The sequence below is a fragment of the Dinoponera quadriceps genome, unplaced genomic scaffold (genome assembly GCF_001313825.1).
Source record: "Dinoponera quadriceps isolate SergipeBrazil2010 unplaced genomic scaffold, ASM131382v1 scaffold946, whole genome shotgun sequence".
Taxonomy (NCBI): domain Eukaryota; kingdom Metazoa; phylum Arthropoda; class Insecta; order Hymenoptera; family Formicidae; genus Dinoponera; species Dinoponera quadriceps.
Genome location: NW_014555069.1, coordinates 1,064,287 through 1,084,327, shown reverse-complemented (window position 1 = coordinate 1,084,327; position 20,041 = coordinate 1,064,287). Strand labels below are relative to the sequence as shown.

Here is a 20,041-nt window from a genome sequence, read left to right as displayed (position 1 = left end):
CGGTAGATCCCAACGTGACGGTGGAGGGTCCACTAAGCACGATCGGGCAGGGAAAAGAGCAAGAAGCAATGTCGACGAACAGGGTGTCGCTAAGGATGACACAGGAGAGACACGCCAAAGCATCATTATTGCGACCGTTGCAGCAAGAGCTTCGTCTCGGTCTGCGGAAGCACGCCAGCACTCGCAAACCTTCCTGTGCCTTGTAGCTGTTGCGCTCGTTGAGAGAACATTACGGAGACAAAGTGAATTCGTCTTGGGTGTTCCTTAATACGACGATCTGTGCTAAAAGTATGTCGGTGTTTGCAATGTGTGTTAATGAACGAGGATCGCGCCTCGCTGTTTGATTTTCTGGAAACATGCCTGTACAATTTTGGACAATACAATCGCAATGCGCATAAAAGAGAACCGATTGGTCGAGCGAGTGCTTTCATTGCTGTTTTTCGTGAACACCACAGGGATCCTAAACTTCGACAGAGACTGCCGTGACCGCCACTCTGCGTTCGTACTGATTGAAATTAATGAATGTTTCAGATTACAACAAAAGAAGACCGCCAAGTGGAGCCGTGGTAATTACCGGAAAGTGATTGTGATATCCACCGGCGCCGCCTGCACGAAGCTAATTCCCTTCCCCAAAGTACCTTCCCGAGAGCTCGAGGAAAGTGTCGGCCGAGAAAAGAGAGACTATATAAGAAACAACAAACCGTTGTTGTTCGTCAAACGAGAAAAGCAGGAAGATAGCGAAACAGGAGGGGAACCTAATACAGAAGGAGAAGCGAATGAAGATCCATTAAGTGGAAAAGAAAAGACGAAGCCTAGAGCGGCAACGCCGTCAGCCGAAGGCTCACTGGAGTACGAAAAGAATGACTACGTGGACGAATACGTGGACGGAGTGTTGGACGACGAGCAGTATCACTCAACGACCACCTGTCCGTTCTGCTCGAAGCGCTTCGTTCAGGTAAAGAGTCTGAAGAGACACATAATTGAGACTCACCAGCGAAGAACGTACAAGTGCAACAAGTGCCGCGTGTCCTACGACACCGAGCAGAGCCTGGAGGAGCACCGGAGAAGCCATAGCGACGACTACTTCTTCGAGTGCGACGTGTGCCACCGCAAATACAAGCAGAAGATCTCGCTGCGGCACCACCTGACGCGGGCGCACAGTGACGTGGCCGCCCAGTTCGCATGCGACTCCTGCAGCCGGGCGTTCAAGGTGAAGATCGACCTGCTGATGCACATCAGCAGGAAACACAACAAAGACGTACACATATGCCGCTACTGCGGCAAGTCCGTGAGGGATCTGCACGGGCACGAGAAGTATCACAAGTTACAGGCGAGGAAGGCCAGCCTGCTCTCCTGCCACCTGTGCGTGAAGAAGTTCCAGAATCAGACCAGCCTCGACAATCACCTGCTGATGCACAAGAAGGGCTACAAGTGCACCGAGTGCGACGTCGTCGTCACCTCGGCCAATAAGCTGCAGTACCACAAGGACCGCATGCACAAGCCCGGCATGACTTGCCCGATCTGCAACAAGGTGTTCGTTTCGCGGGGCAACAAGTTCTACCAGCACGTGCTCACGCACGCCGGCATCAGGCCGTACAAGTGCGACATCTGCGACGAGGACTTCACACAGCGCTCGAGTCTCTTCCGACACCGGAAGAATCATCCCGGCCCGCTGCCGGTCTACAAGTCGCAGGTGCACATTGCCGATTTGGCGAAAAATTTATGCAAAATTAAGGAGTGCGTCGGAAGCTGAAGAACACGAGACTTGTTCCTAGACAGCTAGCGATCCCAGGACGTAACGTATGAAACGGCATTCTCGAGAAAACACACCTGCGACGCACGCTTCTGCCCGCCGCTCGCTCGTGAGAATTCCAATCTGCCGGGTTGCTCTATATAGGGCTCCTGAGTACTCTGATAAATGACTATCCGGATATCTGAGATTAGATCCGATCAGAAACTTCAAATCTGCATTATTCGGCTTATCCGCGAATCTTTTGAGATGAACGATTGACGCGTCGGTTGCGGATCTCAATTCGCGGCGGAGCCGGCTGTAGCGACCTAAATCTCTCTCGAACATTTGACAACGAATAAATCGATATTTTTGATCTACTATGTCACGGCCTTAACCTCTGACGACTGCCGAAAGTTCATATCGATTTATTCGCTAATTTCGCAGCCCTCTTTATAAGTTCGCGCGAATTTTTGCGGAGTCTTTTCGAGACCGATATTTCGGTTAGAACTTGATTCAATAATTATTTAGCATAATATATTGGCCGTTTTTTCAATGGAAGGTCATTGAAATAAGGAAAAAATCAAAAAGTATTGAAATGTTATTAGGCTACATTTAGCGTTGCAACTGTAATGTTATATTCGCTTGGAAAAATCATATTTACTCGTTAAACTATTTCTGAAGTGTCTTTTTCGTGAATATACTTAGCCCTGTACAGAGCCGAATTTTGCAATTAAAGTCTGAAAAAATTATAATAATTAAAATTCGTGCTGCACACCAGATCGTATACTCGCAGCACGCTCGTTACCAAAAGCTGACCTGAAATTGCGGACTTCCGGTGAATCCGCTGCATATAAATAAAGACGCAGAATTCTTTCCTTCGCAGTTATTAATAAATTATTGCTTCGAATGTAATAGTCCGTGTGCGTCGTAACTTAATTTTCTAAGAATTATGCGTGGTGTTATCCTTGTTGCGCAACAGTTATCTCAATTGTTCAAAGAGACCGACTCCATTTTTTTTTTACAACGTTAGAGTAAGTGTATGTTGTTATAAACGTTATTACTTACGTATTCTTATTAATAATACGGATGTATCGATCAAATAATAACGAATACTTGTTTCAGGATATGTGGTTAGGTGATTAGTAATCCCCAGAGGATGTGAAAATTGTAACGTTAACGAACGTTAATATGTTTGTACGAGTTTCCTGGTGATCAATAAAGACTGTTGGGATGACGCGCCATCTTATGATATCGCAATGCGATGACAGCAGTATTGATATTCTCACAGCATATGTACGAATAACACTTCTGTCGTTCCACGGCTATGCGTAGGATTAGAATTAGGAAGCTATTTTCTCATGTAACAACCATCTGTGCGTTGACCGGTGTTCGAATTTATGCTCGAGAAAAGTCAAAATAACTATTCTGCGCACTCGAACCTGGCGTCGGCGCTTGTAGGCCCCCTATTATTGCAATCCGCTGAAAAAACAAGAAAAAAAAAAGAAACAGTACCCGTATTTTATGCTGATACAATTTATCCTTGTTGCAGAGGAAAGCCTATCATCAGGCAGAGAGAAAGGCGTGGGGGAGGTCTTCGTTTAGTAATATTGGGCTCATGGAAGTCCGTCCTCGGAGATAGTCCCACAAACGGAAAAATTGCGAGGGTGAGTTCCGCCCGAGTGCAATGTCAAGACGCGATCGAAACGGTCGCCGTAGATTCGCCGTTGGACTCGCAACACTCGTCGGAAGAGTTCACGGCGTACGAACAGACCGCCGACTCGCCCGCCGTCACGGAAGCGAGCCCGACGTTGCAGCGGCAACAACGACGATCGGACTCCTCGCCGAGTTCGCAGAAAGAGCATACCGAAGTGGACGAGGCGCTCGACAGAATACGTAACACGTGTCCTTTCTGCGACAAATGCTTCAACAGCGCGAAGAAGGTCGAGAACCACGTGAAGTACGTGCACCGGAAGCCGTACAAGTGCGACAAGTGCGCGAAGTCGTGCTACACGCAGCGGGCGCTGATCGAACACAAGCGGATACATCGGCCAGACTACTTCTTCGAGTGCGACATCTGCCACGTGCGTTACAAGAGTGTGCACGGGCTCCAGCGGCACTACATGCGCAACCACAGCGAACACGAGTCGCGCTACATCTGTGAGCACTGCGGCCGCGGCTACAAGCTGCAGATCGACCTTACGCACCACGTGAAGCGCACGCACTCGTCGCAGCTGCAGATCTGCCGCTTTTGCGGCAAGGCGGTCAAGGACGTGAAGGGCCACGAGTGGCGGCACCAGCGGCGCAGCCAGGGCGAGATCAAGTACGAATACCCGTGCCACTTGTGCCGCAAGAAGTTCCTCCACCGCAGCCGGCTGGACAGCCACCTGAAGCTGCACGAGAGGGGCTTCAAGTGCGACGAGTGCGGCAAGGAGTGCGTGGGGACGCGCGAGCTCCTCAGCCACCGGCGCTTCAAACACGGCCACGGCAGCATCTCCACCTGCATCCTCTGTCAGAAGACTTTCACCTCCGTCAGCAATTTCTACCAGCACGTGCTCACGCACGCCGGCATCCGGCCGTACAAGTGCGACATCTGCGAGGAGGACTTTACGCAACGGTCCAGCCTGCTGCGACACCGGAGGCATCACCAGGGGCCGCTGCCGCCGTTGCAGGCGGCGCATCCGCAGATAGCCAAGCTCGCCAGGAGTTACTTGCAGAAGGTGCAGAGCGAAGACATCGACAAGAGTCTGGTGGTAGATGCGCGGTCGTCAGCGTGAGCTTGGACGGTGCCTTGTCTCGCGCACCAGGTGACGCGTGTGTGCGGAACGTGAAGCTATCAATGACCCTCTTCTCTCTCAGCGCGAAGTACACTTGTACATTTGTATTACCACTGTTGCCATAATAGCGAGTACGGAGGACCATGGCATTCGTGTACATTTTTACGGAAAAATGTATATTATCCGATGTGCTGACCGATCCTCTTCCAGACGACGGATTCGCGCGTTTTGTGATCATCCCAAAAGTGTTGATTTGTATTTTCTTTATTATATCGTCCTGCAAACGAGCCTGCAGTAACTTCTATTGATGTCGCGTGACGGAGAAGTTACCGCCGTGCATCCGACTGATATGAATAACAGTGAAGAATTGTTGAGTTCTTCATTGACTTTAATGAGCTCGATTTGTCTCTGGTATTTTTTCTGTATTATTTTTTGTCAATATATATATATATATATATATATATATATATATATACGCACGCGCGAAATCTCAGTAGGTTCCATGNATATATATATATATATATATATATATATATATATATATATACGCACGCGCGAAATCTCAGTAGGTTCCATGGAGAATCTCCGTTTTGTGTGAATTTCCTGACTAAGTGATAAGACTTTATGAGAAACGTGGAAACCGAACACAACGATTCGACAAGTATAAGTATATTTAAATAAAATTGCATATTGATAAAATTATCACTATCATTTTACTTGGACTCATTGAATGACGAACACTTCCGCCGATTTGCTCAGGAATGTTTGCACCACGTAAATACAGAGAAATATTTTACATATAAATAAACAGTGTAACAATATCGATTATTACGTAGCGCTTTTAGTGTAGAAACATTGAATGACAGTATGGAGTTTTGTGTGAAGCAAAATTCGAATTCCTGTTTAATGAGTAACAACGATTGGTGTTTGACACATAATAATCTCAAGAACACTTATGATTTTTGTTTTGTAATATTTTGAAAAGTAAGTGCTATATATGGATGAACTTTTATTTGTGCGATATATTCTTGTTTTGCCGAGAAACATCTTTATGACACTTTTTCGTTCAATTTTACGCTTATTTATTTATCATTTTTTTCTTAGAAAAATTGGAGAGTTTTAATTACAGATACATACTTCATATCGGAAAGAAAGAGTTTTTACGTACCGTTATATTTTCAAGTGATTGTCGTAATACCTGTAACTGACTTACGTACGTAATGCACTTTATCGGCACTATTTTTTCTATCGCTCACTAAATTCATCGATGTTTCAGGGATGGATGGACCAACGCGTCGGACGATCATAAGTATCGAAAAGTGGATGTGCAAGTGTATTCCATACGAAAAGGTTCGAGAGTGGCGGAGAGGACCAAGCCTGTCTTGCTTTTAGGTAATTAACGAAAGAAGCGACATGTCAATAATCCCCGACAGCTCACGCGAGTAAGATCGCAGAGACCGATACGCACGCAGAGAGTCCGATCGGACCTGTCAAGCGGTCATTTTCTTCCAGAACACTTTGTCAAGAAGCAAGAACAGCTGAACGAAGAGCCGCTCGCGGAGGGGGAAGAGGCTACCGAGCAGATCGACTACGTCGACCGGATGTTGGACAATTTGCACGGGGTGTGCCCCACCTGCGACAAACGCTTCTCGAACGATACGTTGCTAGAGAAGCACGTGGAGAAGTTCCATAAGCGACCCTACAAGTGCAACCTCTGCCCGAAGTCGTACGCCATGCCGTATCAGCTGAAAATCCACAAGAAGACGCACACGGAGGTGCACGAGTGCGTGACCTGCGGATTGAAGTTTCAGAGGCGATTAGGCCTGCAGCGCCACCAGATCCGCTCGCACAGCACGGACGAGAAGAGGTACATCTGCGACTACTGCGGCAAGCAGTTCAGACTCAAGTCGGACATCTTCGTGCACATCAACAACGCGCACTCGACCGACCGGCACATCTGCGACGTCTGCGGCCGTACGGTGAAGTACCTCAAGTGCCACATGAGGAAGCACCTGCAGAAGCGTAGCCCGAAGTTCTCCTGCAACCTCTGCCGCCGAGTGTTCACCAGTCAGACCAAGCTGGAAAATCACCTGCTGATGCACCAGGAGGTCATCCAATGCCAAGACTGCGGCCAACAGTGCAAAGGGCCTATCGAGATGTCGCGCCACCGGCGAGTACATCAGAACAACACGGACGAGTGCAAGATATGCGGCAAGACCTTCTCCAAGATGACTCTGCGCACACACATCTTGAGCCACGCCGGCTTGCGCCCGTACAAGTGCGACATCTGTGAGGCGGACTTCACGCAACGGTCTAGTCTCATGAGGCACCGGAAGAATCATCCCGGGACCTTGCCGCCGCTCGCGTCAGTCTCGATAACGCAACTCGTGCAGAACGTTTTGCAGAATCTCGTTCATTCGGGGTGAAAGCGCGCGCTAATGTTCACCTTGAGACTTTCTCTTTCGGCGTCGTCGATTCTGTGCACAGAGAGTGTACAGAGAGACGTGGATGACGTGACTCGCGCGTCTAATGTTGACATTGCGGTATCTGTGTTGCGAGTTAATTTAACAATTTGTTAAATAATATATCGAACGTGTCAGATTAATTTAAAAAGTTCTTTTTTTTTTTTTATCGAGTTGGACCATGTTTGTTCAAGCAGTAAGGTTATTGCATGAATGTGGTCGAAAAATTGTTTCTTTGAGGAGAGAGATATAAGTTATCATTTATGAGTGTGTGTTATGAGCGTGAGAGAGAGAGGGAGAGAGTGTCTGGTGAAACATTTTCGTTAAGAATGTCTGCTCATTATATATATATATATATATATATATACACATATATATTATATATATATATATAATAATGTTAAAATATAATAAACCGCAAAGACAAGCGATAATATACTCAACTGTTACATTTGTCGCAGAAATAAAGTTTTCACACGATGTTTTATATTCTGGCTGTGATATAGAAATATACAATCTCGTTTGTCCATACGGGTGAAAAGGAACGATTCTCAGATGCCTTTTTCCACGATGCAAAGAGTAATTTTTACAACGGAGCGACGCGCATTTCCCGCTGAAAACGTGAATTATTCAATTTCGCCTCAGGAACAGAGTCGTAATTTCAGTAACGATCACGTATTCAAGGAGAGATGTTTGCAAAAAAGAAAATATTGAAGTTATTCTCGCGGTGTTCTTCAGCTTTGCTTCTTGTTTATCGGGTCATTTAGCTGAAGTGCACTGATGCATGTTTATGTGCAACCAGCACGACCGCCATATATCGCCACATTGTCGCGCCAAAAACCGACTGATAATTTGTATAATTTTTTTAGGTGCAACCAACTAGACCCACTGTCGACGAATGTTCTGGTAGTGAAAGTGGAAGACGATTATTATCGCATCCCAAAGTCGTTGAGCGTGTTCATGAAGAAGCAACAACAATCGTCGTCGTTCACCGTGCTGGAAGATAATTCCGAAAAGAGCGAGTCCCCGGCGAATGAGGCCGGCAGGAAACAAAAGGAGAACCGTCGCGTGCTCGAGCGAGAGGCCAGGAAACGCAGCAAGCCCGTGAGTGAGTACTTCGACGACCTGGACGATGCGCCGCTGGACTTTAGGAAACGGCAGAAGGACGAGCTCGTGAAAGTGCGCTCGGCCGTGCGCAAATACACGAGCGGCCTGCCGAAGAAAAAGAAGTCCCACATCTGCCAGATCTGTTACATCAGCTTCGACCGCAAGAGCAAGCTCACTAGTCACATGTTCAAGCACAGTAACTCGCGGCCGCACAAGTGCGCGATCTGCTCGAAGGGCTTCAAAACCGGTGCGTATCTTTCCAGGCACATGGAGATCCACGACGAGCCGGCGCAGCTGCACGCGTGCACCCTGTGCGACTTCAAGGCGCGCACCAAACCATACCTGAAGATTCACTACATCCGCAAGCACACGGAGGACTACAACTTCCGGTGCGAGCAGTGCGGTAAGATGTTCAAGGTGCAGTCCGACTATACCACGCACATTAAGGACCACGACACGGAGTCCTGCGTGTGCGACATATGCGGCACTTCCTACCCGAGCAAGAGCTCGCTTTACTTCCATAAGCACTACAAGCATAAGACCAAGGTGAAGGAGTTCGAATGCGAGATCTGCCGGAAGCGCTTCAAGACCCAGAAGAATCTCGAGAGCCACGGCGAGCTGCACAAGATGAAGTACGTGTGCGAACAGTGCGGTATGGAGTTCAAGTTCAAGTACGGCCTCACGAAGCACCTGAGGACGCATTCCGGCGAGAAGTCGTACCTGTGCGCGGTCTGCGGCAAGACCTTCGGCTGCCTCAGCTCGCAGAAGATCCACCTGCTGACTCACGTCGGCGAGCGACCTTACGTCTGTGACATCTGCGGCCAGAGTTTCACCCAGCGGTCGCCCATGATGCTCCACCGGAAGAAGCACCCGGGTGTGCATCCGCCGCCGCCGCCCATTAAGATCACGAATCTCCTGCACGGTGTGCAAGACAAGATTATCGTGAACAAGAGTGGCAAGTAGATCGTGGGTGTGTGATCAGATGCACCACGCTGGTGAGCGGTTAGAGACACGCCGAGAGAGAGAGAGAGAGAATCATCGTGTGGGCGACTTTTGTATCTTTCTCAAGTAAGCGGACGACGCGTGAAGTGGTGAGCAGCAACGTGTATTGTAAATACCGTTCACACGTGGTGATTCTGTGACGTGCACGGAGGAAAAAGAAGAAAAGCTTCTAAAAGGGACCAAATGTGTTTTGGTTAAAAGAAACGTAATTTCTGATTCTTATAACCGGATTTAGTTCGTAAGAACTAGAAATTCTGTTTCTTTTAGCTAAAACACATTTGTCTTGTCCATTGTCACGTTAATACCACCGGTCTTTTTCCCCGTGTAAGGTAACGAGATCTGAGCGATTCCGGATGCCGCTTACGAAGCGGCGTAGCAAGGACTCGCGATGTCGTCCTGCGACGTAATGAATTTCGAAACCGGAGGATTTAATTCTCGAAAGTGCACACTCCTGTGCTCGAAATGATATTCGAATTGACTTAGATTCATGAGTCATATTGATGTGTGAGTGCGAATAGAGATGGGGCCGAGATTACCTCTCCGTTCGTCAACAATATGTAAATAGACCGCAGGTGAGATATGATCTGATATTGCGATAGAGATTATTCGATACTCCATACAGCTTAATTTTTGATTCCTCACGAATACGTCAAGCTTGATTCGCTCGTCGTTTAATTACATTTCGCTTCTGCATCTAAGTCTTCCAATATTATTTGCGCAACAAGGTCGATTGTAAAGTACGCCTATATTTCCGCGAAGTTCGAATTCGATGTGTCATTCGTCTCTACTAAAATAATTTGCAGCCGATCGAAGTATCGGGTGACATGGAGATTACTTTTCATTCAATCTTTTCATTTCAAGCGAAGGTTGAATAACATAGAGTTACGAACCTCGAGAACGATCCTCGTCAGTTTCGATGTCAGTTATCTTCTATTTGTTTTGTTTCACGGAATGATGCAATGTACAGCGTAAGATCGATGTAATATACTAAATAAAGACATATGTTTTTGCTAAATGAATTCATTCGCATTTCTCACGAGTACAACGTGACACTTCGACGGAAATTGGAGGCTCAATCTATTGAGACTAGCTCAGCTCCTCAGGGAAATATGTTAGTTTTTAGTGTTATGTTGCAATATTGATATCGACACCGATCGAAATGTACCGATGCATTTTTAACTGAAAAATAGCGGATAATTAACAAACTTTGGAGGGGCAAATTCTGGATATATGTGAAAATGTCCAACACCACTTTTATGAGATATTTATGCACCGAGATATATATATATATAAATATATATATCACGTACTTTATATTTACGAAAAGGGAAGTGCAAGTCCACAACTTAATGCGCGATATGTTAAAGAAGTGCCGATGTACAGATCGAGAAGTAAAGCGACAGACGAATATCGAAACTTGCATTATGTTTGCTCAAAGGCGATTGTAGTAAGTTGCCTTGCATTTTTTTAATACACAATACTTACAACAAGATATGTATTTCTTCTTAACATTACGACTAATATCATCAGATAATGACGTTTCGGCTGTTTAGGTGGGGAGCATCGGCGGCGGACGACGCGGTGATGCAGGAGGAGGTTCTCTGCGACGCTTTGACGTGGAGTTGCGTGACGTCACCGGAAATGGAACAAGTTGAACACACTGAAGAATCGTTTACCGCGGAGAGAGTTGATTCCTCGGCGGTTGCGAGACCGCGACGGAAGAGAGTCACCTCTCGCGCGGCCTCGAGTACGAAGAAGGAGAAGATATCCTGCGAGATCTGTAAGATCACCTTCAACATACGCGGATCGGAGTACAAGAAGCATATGCTGAAACACAGCAGTCACCGTGCTTTTCAGTGCGACGTTTGCAAGAAGAAGTTCAAGCACAAGATCAACATGAACAGGCACAAAACCAAGGTCCACGGAGAAGCACCGTTGTACAGTTGCCAGTATTGCGATTTTTCCACGATACATTGTTCCTACCTACAGGTGAGAGCTCGAATACAAAATATCGTGGTTGAAGGGACGTTCTCGTTTGAAACGTTTCGTTTGATGGGTGGGCTTTAAAAATTTTTTCTTATATAGTAGAAACTATGTGCAAAAGGTACAATTTTGAGATTTTGCACAAATATTTATGCTTCAAGTATATACAGTAATTTCTACACATTAATGCTCAACTTTATTAATATTGAAAATTATTATCTTTTACTGATTAATATGATTAATTTATTAATATTATTGATGATTATTATTTATTATTATCTGTGAAAGTTACGATAGTATGTGTATATAATTAGACAACATAGACAAATATTTATACAAAACTTGAGAATTGTATGTCTCGTAGTTAAAAAGAAAAATATCTAAAAATCACCTGCAGGCAAAACGACATTTCGAATGAGAATATTCTCTTGATTACAGGAATTAATCTACGCTATTAATAGCTACGCCAAATAACAAGCTATTAATAGCTAATTAACAGCGTGTTGTTTATTCTTCTGATTACTCGGTATCCCGTCTTTCGTGACGCTCGAAACATAATCTTCCCCGTTTATCGCTACTTCCTGTAACGTGTAACGTGATATATCGTGATATATCGTTGAAACTCGGTAGCGACTAGTTAACTCGTGACTCGACGGAAAAACTAATCGCTAAGTTCACACTCATCGTTGCTCATTATAATGTTAAATCATTACAACGAAGAGCAATAACCGTTAATGACGGATCAGTCTGCTTTGCAGGTCCACTTCACGCGTAAGCACACCGACGACTTCCACTTCTCGTGCGACAAGTGCGACCGAAAGTTCCGGGTCAAGGCCGACTACACGAAGCATCTGATTACGCACGAAGGAGATCCGTGCATCTGCGATGTGTGCGGCAGCGCGTTGGCCAACAAGATGGCTCTCTACTTCCACAAGAATTACAAGCACCGGGTGAGGGACGCGAAGTTCCAGTGCCCGGTGTGCCGGAAGAGGCTGCAGACACAGAAGAATCTGGACAGCCACGTGCTGCAGCACGAGCAGCGGTACATGTGCGAGGAGTGCGGCCTGGAGCTAACCCGCAAGGCCTCCCTGAAGAAACACATCAAGACGCATTCCGGCGAGAAGCCGTACTCCTGCCACATCTGCGGCAAGACCTTCGCGAGCGCGACCGGCCGCAAGGTGCACCTGCTCACGCACTTGCAGGCTCGCCCGTACGTCTGCACGATATGCGGCCAGAGCTTCACGCAACGTCCCGCTCTGTCCATTCATTGGAAGAAGAAGCATCCGGACGTCGCGGATGCCCCACCACCCGTGTCGATAAAGAACATCATCGAGTCCATCATGCATCACGACGCGAAGATATAGTCTTGTGTTTACCGCTGTGTGAACCCCGCTATCTTTTATGTTTGCAAAATTAACAGTGCAGGTGATCCAGTAAGTTTCGACGTCGAGAATCTAACGAAATTCACGCACGAATATGTACGGTGGGGAGAGCAAGACGGTGGAGACACGATCTACGATCATTTTGCGTCTCACTGTACTACATGATTCTTTTCCGTTAATTTTTCTCTTATGCCGTGAAACGTGACGATTAATTTTTTTATTATTTGTTATGCGTGGCATTTCTTTATGCAGTATGCAGTACTGGGTAGGTTAACATTGGAGTAAAGATATCTTCTGATTATCGTCTCTATATTGAGCGAATGTGGGCTGTGTATTGACAAGTACATACGAAGTACCGAATGTAAAAAGAATGTTCGAAATATATGTATATGATATATATTTAATGATTACTGGGATATAAAATTATGGTAATTGTCTTATGTCTATATGCTGTTTAATGTGCTGTATTTAATGCAGTTCTCATCGTTTCTTCCTTCCAAGAATTAATAAAACGAATCGTGTCATTATGTCCTTACTCAGTGGCCGCATAATCGAAGAGTCGCGTATAATTTGTATTTGTATGTGGGTGTAATCCTCTGTAATCATTTCTATGTATATATTGACATGTATAATTCGTGTTTTAGGAGATCTGTCCCCGATCACAGAGAAGTGAGTGTGAAATTTCGTGTAATCGTTGTTATCGAGGAAAAATCGATATTATCAACGGTAAAGCAGTGAGAACGCGGAAATGTTATAAATACAAAAATAGATTGGAGATATCGAGTGACTGATTCGGAAAGCTCATCAATTCATAACGAAAGAGGAAGAGGAGACGGAGGATATCGACAGCAAAGCAGTTCGGTGAAACCGACGAGAGATCATTTCATATCGATGCATGAAAGAAAGATGTAATTTCCAAAAAACTTACTCTGACGAAGAATATACAGATGCGTGATGTCTGTTGAGTAGCGTCTGTTCTGCGACGCATCAAGAGCGAAGCACAGCTTCCGCCGTCCCTTCAAATATACGCAAGAAGCGTCTTAGACGTAACTACTAATATCTGAAGATATACCAGAGACTCGTTCATGAAGAGGCGGATTTGTTTTGACGAGTGGCCATCATCAGAACGAAGGAAGTCGCGAACTATGTCGGCCAGTACAAACTACGACGATGCAAGTCCGCGTGCGAGCGATGCGACGAGAAATTTGAGATGGAGTGTGGAACCCGTGGTTCCATTTCGGTGCGCACGACAGCACGTGTACAAACGCAGGAAAGTAACGCATGTGAACGAACGACCGCGATTCAAGAAAAATCTTGACAGTCGTGCGGCAGCGCGACAGGATCCTACAATTGCGAGATCGTACGGCGGGACCCGATTCGATCTCGAAAAGAGTGGGAGCTTCCTTGGAAATTCAAGATCACCTGGTTGGAACCGACGACGGCTTTAGTTCAGTAGGCGATCGACGAGTGTACCTACCTCGATGTTACGCCGGAATAAATGGTGAACGGAGAACGACAAAATAGATATTAAATTAGTTGTAAAGGAGATTATGTTTGTAAAGCGACTTGTATATCATATCAAGTTATCCGCAAACGATGCTGGGGCCTTCTTTTCATTTTTCCTAAGAATCGCATTTTTCTCGATATAGTGTAAATATGAATCCCCGGATCACTTGTCGTCCGGGGGTGTCTATTCTATGGAGATTCTATGGAGTGTCGTTCATACACACACACACACACACACACACACATACATACAGTGCTCAATGAAACCCCCGAAGGACGCATTCTCAATAAACGGCTCTGACTTAAGGGAATATTAATAGACCACTCTCGTGATCACGCTCTCGGGTCACGGTAGCTCCTCCTCGAGGTTTAGTCGAACCCAAACTTTCTCGTAGAAAGTTGTATAAACCCCGAGTAAGTAGCGCTTGGAACACCAAATTCCCGGAGGCATCATCGAGACTAACCGTCCTCTTCCGATGTGTTTTAGGACCCGGGACTGCAGCAAGAGGGTCTTACGAACAGACGCTTCCGGTTGCTTCATCATCGGAAGAGATTCGATACCTATGAAACTGTGGCAGCACGCCGACGCCTGCGGCAAACTGCACTACTCGCTGATACCGGCGTCGGACAGTGTCACGAAAGCCGAGGAGGATATAAGCGTGCTGAACGCGCCGCTTCTGATCTGCGTGAAGGTCGAGGAATCGGAGGAGCAGTTGATGAGCGTTCCGAAAAGCGACGTTGCTCGCGGCCATGCGGGCTCCTTGATGCACCAGGTGGTCGTCGACGGCTACGCGTGCGACAAGTGCGGCAGGAAGTTTCCCATGCGGTCGATGCTGAAGCGTCACGAGTACGTCACGCATAGTGTGTCGCTGTTGCTTCGCGGCAAGTACTCGAAGCACGCTCAACGACTGCGAGCCCGCGGGCAAGTTGGACGCACGAAGACGTGCAAACGGCCGGGACGAGCGCCGCGTCACCTCTGCGCGTACTGCAACTTCATGTGCAGCAGGTCGGCGACTCTAGCCGCGCACGTGAAGAAAAAACACGCGGACGAGGCGGACGCGAAGAAGAAAAAGAAGAAGAAGAAGAAGAATAGCAACAACAAGAAGCAGCTGGTTTGCGTGATCTGCAGCTACGAATGCCAAAGCCAAGAGAGTCTCAACAGGCACATGCTGAAGCACCGGAGCGAGAGCACGAACAGTTTCGCCTGCAACCTGTGCGACTTCGAGTGCAAGCGGAGCACCAGCCTGGCGTCTCACTTGGCCCACAGTCACAAGAAGCCCAAGAGGGGCCCCAGCAGGAGCACGAGAGCCAAAGCGACCAGGTGCAATCACACGTCGCCGAAGAAGAAGAAGGCCAGTCCGCCGGTCGTTTCCTCGCGAGCTCGCGAGGTAGCGAAAAAGGTGGCCGCGTTGACGACCTCGCGCGCTCGCGAGGTCGCCAAGAAGGTAGCCGCGTTGGCGAGCTGGCACGAGGATTCCGAGCTGGTGATCAAGGAGGAAGCCGGCACGGAAGTCTGCGCTGAGACGTCGGCGAACGTGTCGTCGGCCGAGCCGGGGAAGGACAGCCGGAAGAGCGTCGAGGTGCGCTGCGACCTCTGCGACTTCACCTGCTCGAAGAAGAGCACCTTGTACTCACACAAGCGCCGGCACAAGGTGGAGAACGAGGTGTTCGCGTGCAACGAGTGCACCTTCAAGACCATCAAGAAGTCCTCCCTGTATTCCCACATCAAACGCAAGCACAAGGAGCCGCGGTCGTGCGGCGGCAGCGGCGCTCTCGCCGGCGGCGAGGCGCAGCAGCCCGAGTTGTTCTACTGCAGCCAGTGCGACTACAAGAACAAGAACAAGTACGAGCTGAAGGTGCACGTGGCGCGCAAGCACTCGGACGACTTCAAGTTCTCCTGCGAGACTTGCGGCAAGAAGTTCAAGGTGAAGGGCGACCTGACCAACCACATCCGCTTCAGCCACCGGGAGCAGCCGGTGATCTGCGACGTGTGCGGCAAAACCTGCCTGAACAGCAACTCCTTGTACGTGCACCAGAAATTCGCGCACTACAAGGCCAAGTACGAGTGCCAGGTGTGCAAGAGGCGGATGGTTAGCCAGGAGAACCTCAACGAGCACATGCTGCGGCAACACGAGCGCCGCGAGAATGTCGTCTGCGAGGAGTGCGGCAAGACCTTCTCGCGGAACAGCCGGCTGAAGGTGCACATGCGCATCCACACCGGCGACAAGCCCTACAACTGCACCGTCTGCAGCAAGTCGTTCGCGCGCAGGACCGCGCTCAAGCAGCATCTGCTCATCCACACCGGCATCAGGCCGTACGTGTGCGACATCTGCGGCAAGGCCTTCACGCAGAAGCCGGGCCTCATCAGCCATCGGAAGTCGCATCCGGGCTCGCATCCGCCGCTGCCGCGAGTGCTCATCGACCATATCTTGAATGACGTGATGAACTCCTGACAGGAACGCGACCGAGCGTCCGCGTGAGGAGCTGATCGTGATGAGTCGTGAATACTCGATGTGGAAAAATGTGTTTACGTAATTGACGTTCTCCCCGTGTCCTGCGATATCGAGGCGATTCCGTCGCACGTGACTTTTTTATCTGGTGATATGATGTATGTGTGTGTGCGTTTATGTGTCGACGATCCGTTGCACAGGACGATTATCGCCCGCGGCGGAGGAGGGACTTCTGCTTGCCATACGAGAGTGCAAATGAGTCCTTGACATGTACCTTTTTGCATCTGGTAGCGACGCGCGCTTTGCCGCAAGGTTTCATTAGCCAATCAGGCGAAATGCTAGCGGTGCGCCGATTGGTAGCGGATTCAATCGACGTACCATAGCAGATCCACGGCCATTTGTGTTCGAATGAAGCTCATGTTCAGTGAACAAAACCGGCATAATTTCATTAATTTAAACGGTCGACAAAATTTGCGACGGGTACTGCGCAAAATCTGCTTCTATAACTTTGCCTATTCGGGGTAAAGATACATCCTTTCACGTATGTAGCCTCGTTACTATGTCTGTAATAGTGGATTTTTTTATCGTTTGTTCGTTCAATTCGTTTCATTTACGCGTTATGTTAATCATACGAAATCATTGGCATTCGAAGATCCCGATAGAACGGAGAGATCTCGGTGTTGTGTTTTTTGCGCTCACAGCACGGTTGTTGTAATTTTAATTACACTCGACCGTCTCTTGTTAATTTATTTGTAAACGTTGTTTCTTATGTTTTGTCTCTTCTTTTTTTTTTTGTTTTAGAAAGCGTTTCTATCCCGGATGTGTGTGTAAAATCGTAGCGAACACACAATCGATCGATAATACCGTAAATATAATCGCCAGAAGGTGCTTAAATTTGAATATTCATATGGTATATATTTTCCTAGAGCACCGTCTTTGTACCCTAAGCTTAACCGTTTCTTTATATATATATATATATATATATATATATGTGATTATAATGATTACTGTATATGTAATTAGTTGTGTAATAGAGATAGAAAGGGAAAGAGAGATAGAATGTGATTTAGCTATTCCCTGAATGCGCATTAAGAGTCTCTATATATTATTACGAAAGTTGCCTGTTTATTAGCGCGGGGAGTTTATTATCACCACTGTGTGACCGTCATTGTCGCGTCGTTTGTGACCCTTGCGACTATGGAGAGGATCTTTGGAGGATAATGTATAAATAATCATCAACATCCGAAGCTCTCTTGTTGTTGATTTTACGTAGAACATATTCCTGAATCCATTTATGTTTACAAAAAAACCAAACACAGTCTTCATTACCATTATATCAAGTATCGAAAGTCTGTATTAGGGCTAGTATTTTCTTTCGAAGGCTTTGACACATCCGAACTTCGGATCTCCGAAGATCCGAAGCTTCGGTGCTCGTTATTCGAATTTCGAAAATATCGAGGCCTCAAAGTTTTCGAAATATCAGCATTATAAGACTTTTAAATTGTATAGTGTCTGGTACATCCATTCATTTACAAAAGTCGATTTACAACATTCCTCAGTATTTCCCGAATAAAATATATGTAGACATTAGTTTACAGCATTCGCAAGATTGTACTCTTCGAAGCCTCCAAACTTCGTAGATTACGACCTTTGAAAAGGAACCTTCGAAGCTTCGTCTTATCAAAATTCGAAAGTTCGAATTTTCTACTTGAAGCTTCGAAGCTTCAAAATTGTCGAAGATTAACGACTCCTAGTCTGTACATCAGCACGAAAAGGGTCGAATCGCAAAAGTAGAGACATTGTTGTAAGAACTTTGCTGACCCGACCGACGGTATCTCCAACTAACCATGCTGTATGATTTTCAGGGTCATAAACGGGAATGGATATTTTCTGTACGGCAAAGAATCAATCCGGATGATGCCGTGGCAGATAGTTGATTTAGCGGGGCATCCCTATTATGCCTTCCTTCCGGCCAATCAAATACCAAAGACGGAGGAGGAGATTCTATGCGACTCGAAACAGTTGGTTTCCACCGATGAACATTTGTCGGGAGTCGTCAACGACAACAACGACGACGACGACGACGCGATGAACGTCTCCGTAATCACTCCGAATGACAATGACGACAACATGACGTACACGGACATGTTAGGCAATGTCTACACCATAAAAATCAAGCAAGAGAGCGAGTCGCCGGTGAAGAAAGAGCTCGACGAGGACGAGAACGACGACGACGACGACAGCAAGGTCTACAACTGCGACCAATGCAACATCTGCTTCCCATTGCTGCAGATGTTGAAGAAACACCGGAGGACAGTGCACCAGAAGAGAGCGCCGCGATACAAGTGCAAGGTCTGTCTAAAAATCTACCGCAGCATGGTCGCGTTCAAGATGCACGTGAATCTGGTGCACCAAAGCGAGCAGGATGCGGATGAGCGGAACGCGGACGAGGAAAACGCGGACGAGCGGAACGTCGAGGAGCAGAACGCGGTCCAGCAGAACGCGGACGAGCAGAATCCGACGGGCGCGGAGCAGCAGCTGACGATCTATCGCTGCAACTTGTGCGATTATGAGAGCAGCAACAAGTCGACCTTTTATTCGCACATTAACAGGAAGCACTCGGCGATACTCAGCGGCAAGCGGAAGGGCGTGCGCATGAGGTTCGCCAAGCCGGAGATGTACACGTGCGACGCGTGCGGCTTCAGGTGCCAGAGCCGGCGCCGGCTGAAGGAGCACATCGAGCGCAAGCACGAGTCCGAGTACAAGTACAGCTGCGAACACTGCGGCAAGAAGTTCAAGGTGAAGGGCGACATGCGGCTGCACGTGCGCTTCAAGCACAAGGAGAGCCCGATCGTGTGTGACGTCTGCGGCAAGACCTGCTCCAACAGCAACTCGCTCTACGTGCACCAGAAGTGGGCGCACTTCAAGCCCAAGTACGAGTGCGAGATCTGCAAACGGCGCATGGTCACGCAGGAGAACCTCGACCAGCATATCCTGCTGCAGCACGAGCGTAAAGAGAATTACGTCTGCGAGGAGTGCGGCAAGTCGTTCTCGGAGAACCACCGGCTGAAGCAGCACATGATGACGCACACAGGCGATCGGCCGTACGACTGCCACGTCTGCGGCAAGTCGTTTACCCGCAGGACCGCCTACAGGCAACACCTGCTCATTCACACGGGCAAACGGCCGTATGTCTGTGATATCTGCGGCAAAGCTTTCACGCAGAAACCCGGACTGATCTGCCACCGCAAGTCCCACCCGGGCGTGCACCCGCCTTTGCCGGTGGTGCACATCGAGCACATTCTCAACGATTTCATGAAGAACAAGTGACCTATCGTCACTCACCGAATTCCGCGCGGGCAGATCTAGCCGCGACGACTAACCCGGTCGGCCGTTGATCCACGACGAGGCTAGTTATCACGCAGCTTGTTCTAATGTTCGCAGGTTATGTAAACGATATAAATATATAATCGAACGAAAAATCTTGCCTGCGTGTAACTAGTAACGCGGCTCGTGCTTCGTGTCTGAATATGATGTCGAGACATAATCATGTCTTTTGATGTACGAAAGAAGAGGAAGGAGGGGAAAAGAATAGGGGGTAGGTAATATCATTATAATAATACATTTATTATACGTATATATT

At 47.5% G+C, this 20,041-nt stretch overlaps 2 protein-coding genes across 4 annotated transcripts in view; both read left to right on the top strand.

Moving 5' to 3' along the window:
- The window catches only part of LOC106742923 (zinc finger protein 3-like), a 53,664-nt gene that overhangs the window by 26,263 nt on the left and 7,360 nt on the right, over positions 1-20,041 (top strand). The window contains exon 5 of one of the 3 annotated variants that reach the window (XM_014616287.1): positions 18,264-20,026. The exons of 1 other annotated variant lie outside the window; for it this stretch is intronic. In XM_014616287.1, the coding sequence (XP_014471773.1) occupies positions 18,264-19,728 (1,465 nt within the window). In that variant the 3' untranslated portion in view covers positions 19,729-20,026. Of the gene's footprint in view, positions 1-14,435; positions 17,382-18,263; positions 20,027-20,041 lie in introns of those variants that run through there. One more of the 3 variants, XM_014616285.1, reaches the window with a different exon arrangement.
- Positions 1,767-5,776, top strand: LOC106742925 (zinc finger protein 253-like). Its single transcript, XM_014616291.1, has 3 exons — positions 1,767-3,025; positions 3,282-5,003; positions 5,076-5,776. Exons 1-2 carry the CDS (start codon positions 2,994-2,996, stop codon positions 4,504-4,506), a joined length of 1,257 nt encoding a protein of 418 aa, XP_014471777.1. The 5' UTR covers positions 1,767-2,993; the 3' UTR covers positions 4,507-5,003; positions 5,076-5,776.

Coding starts and splice junctions, on each gene's coding strand:
- LOC106742925 (XM_014616291.1), top strand. CDS start 2,994: ATGACAGCAGTATTGATATTCTCACAGCATAT. Junction 3,026..3,281: donor TTGATATTCTCACAGCATAT/GTACGAATAACA, acceptor TCCTTGTTGCAG/AGGAAAGCCTATCATCAGGC.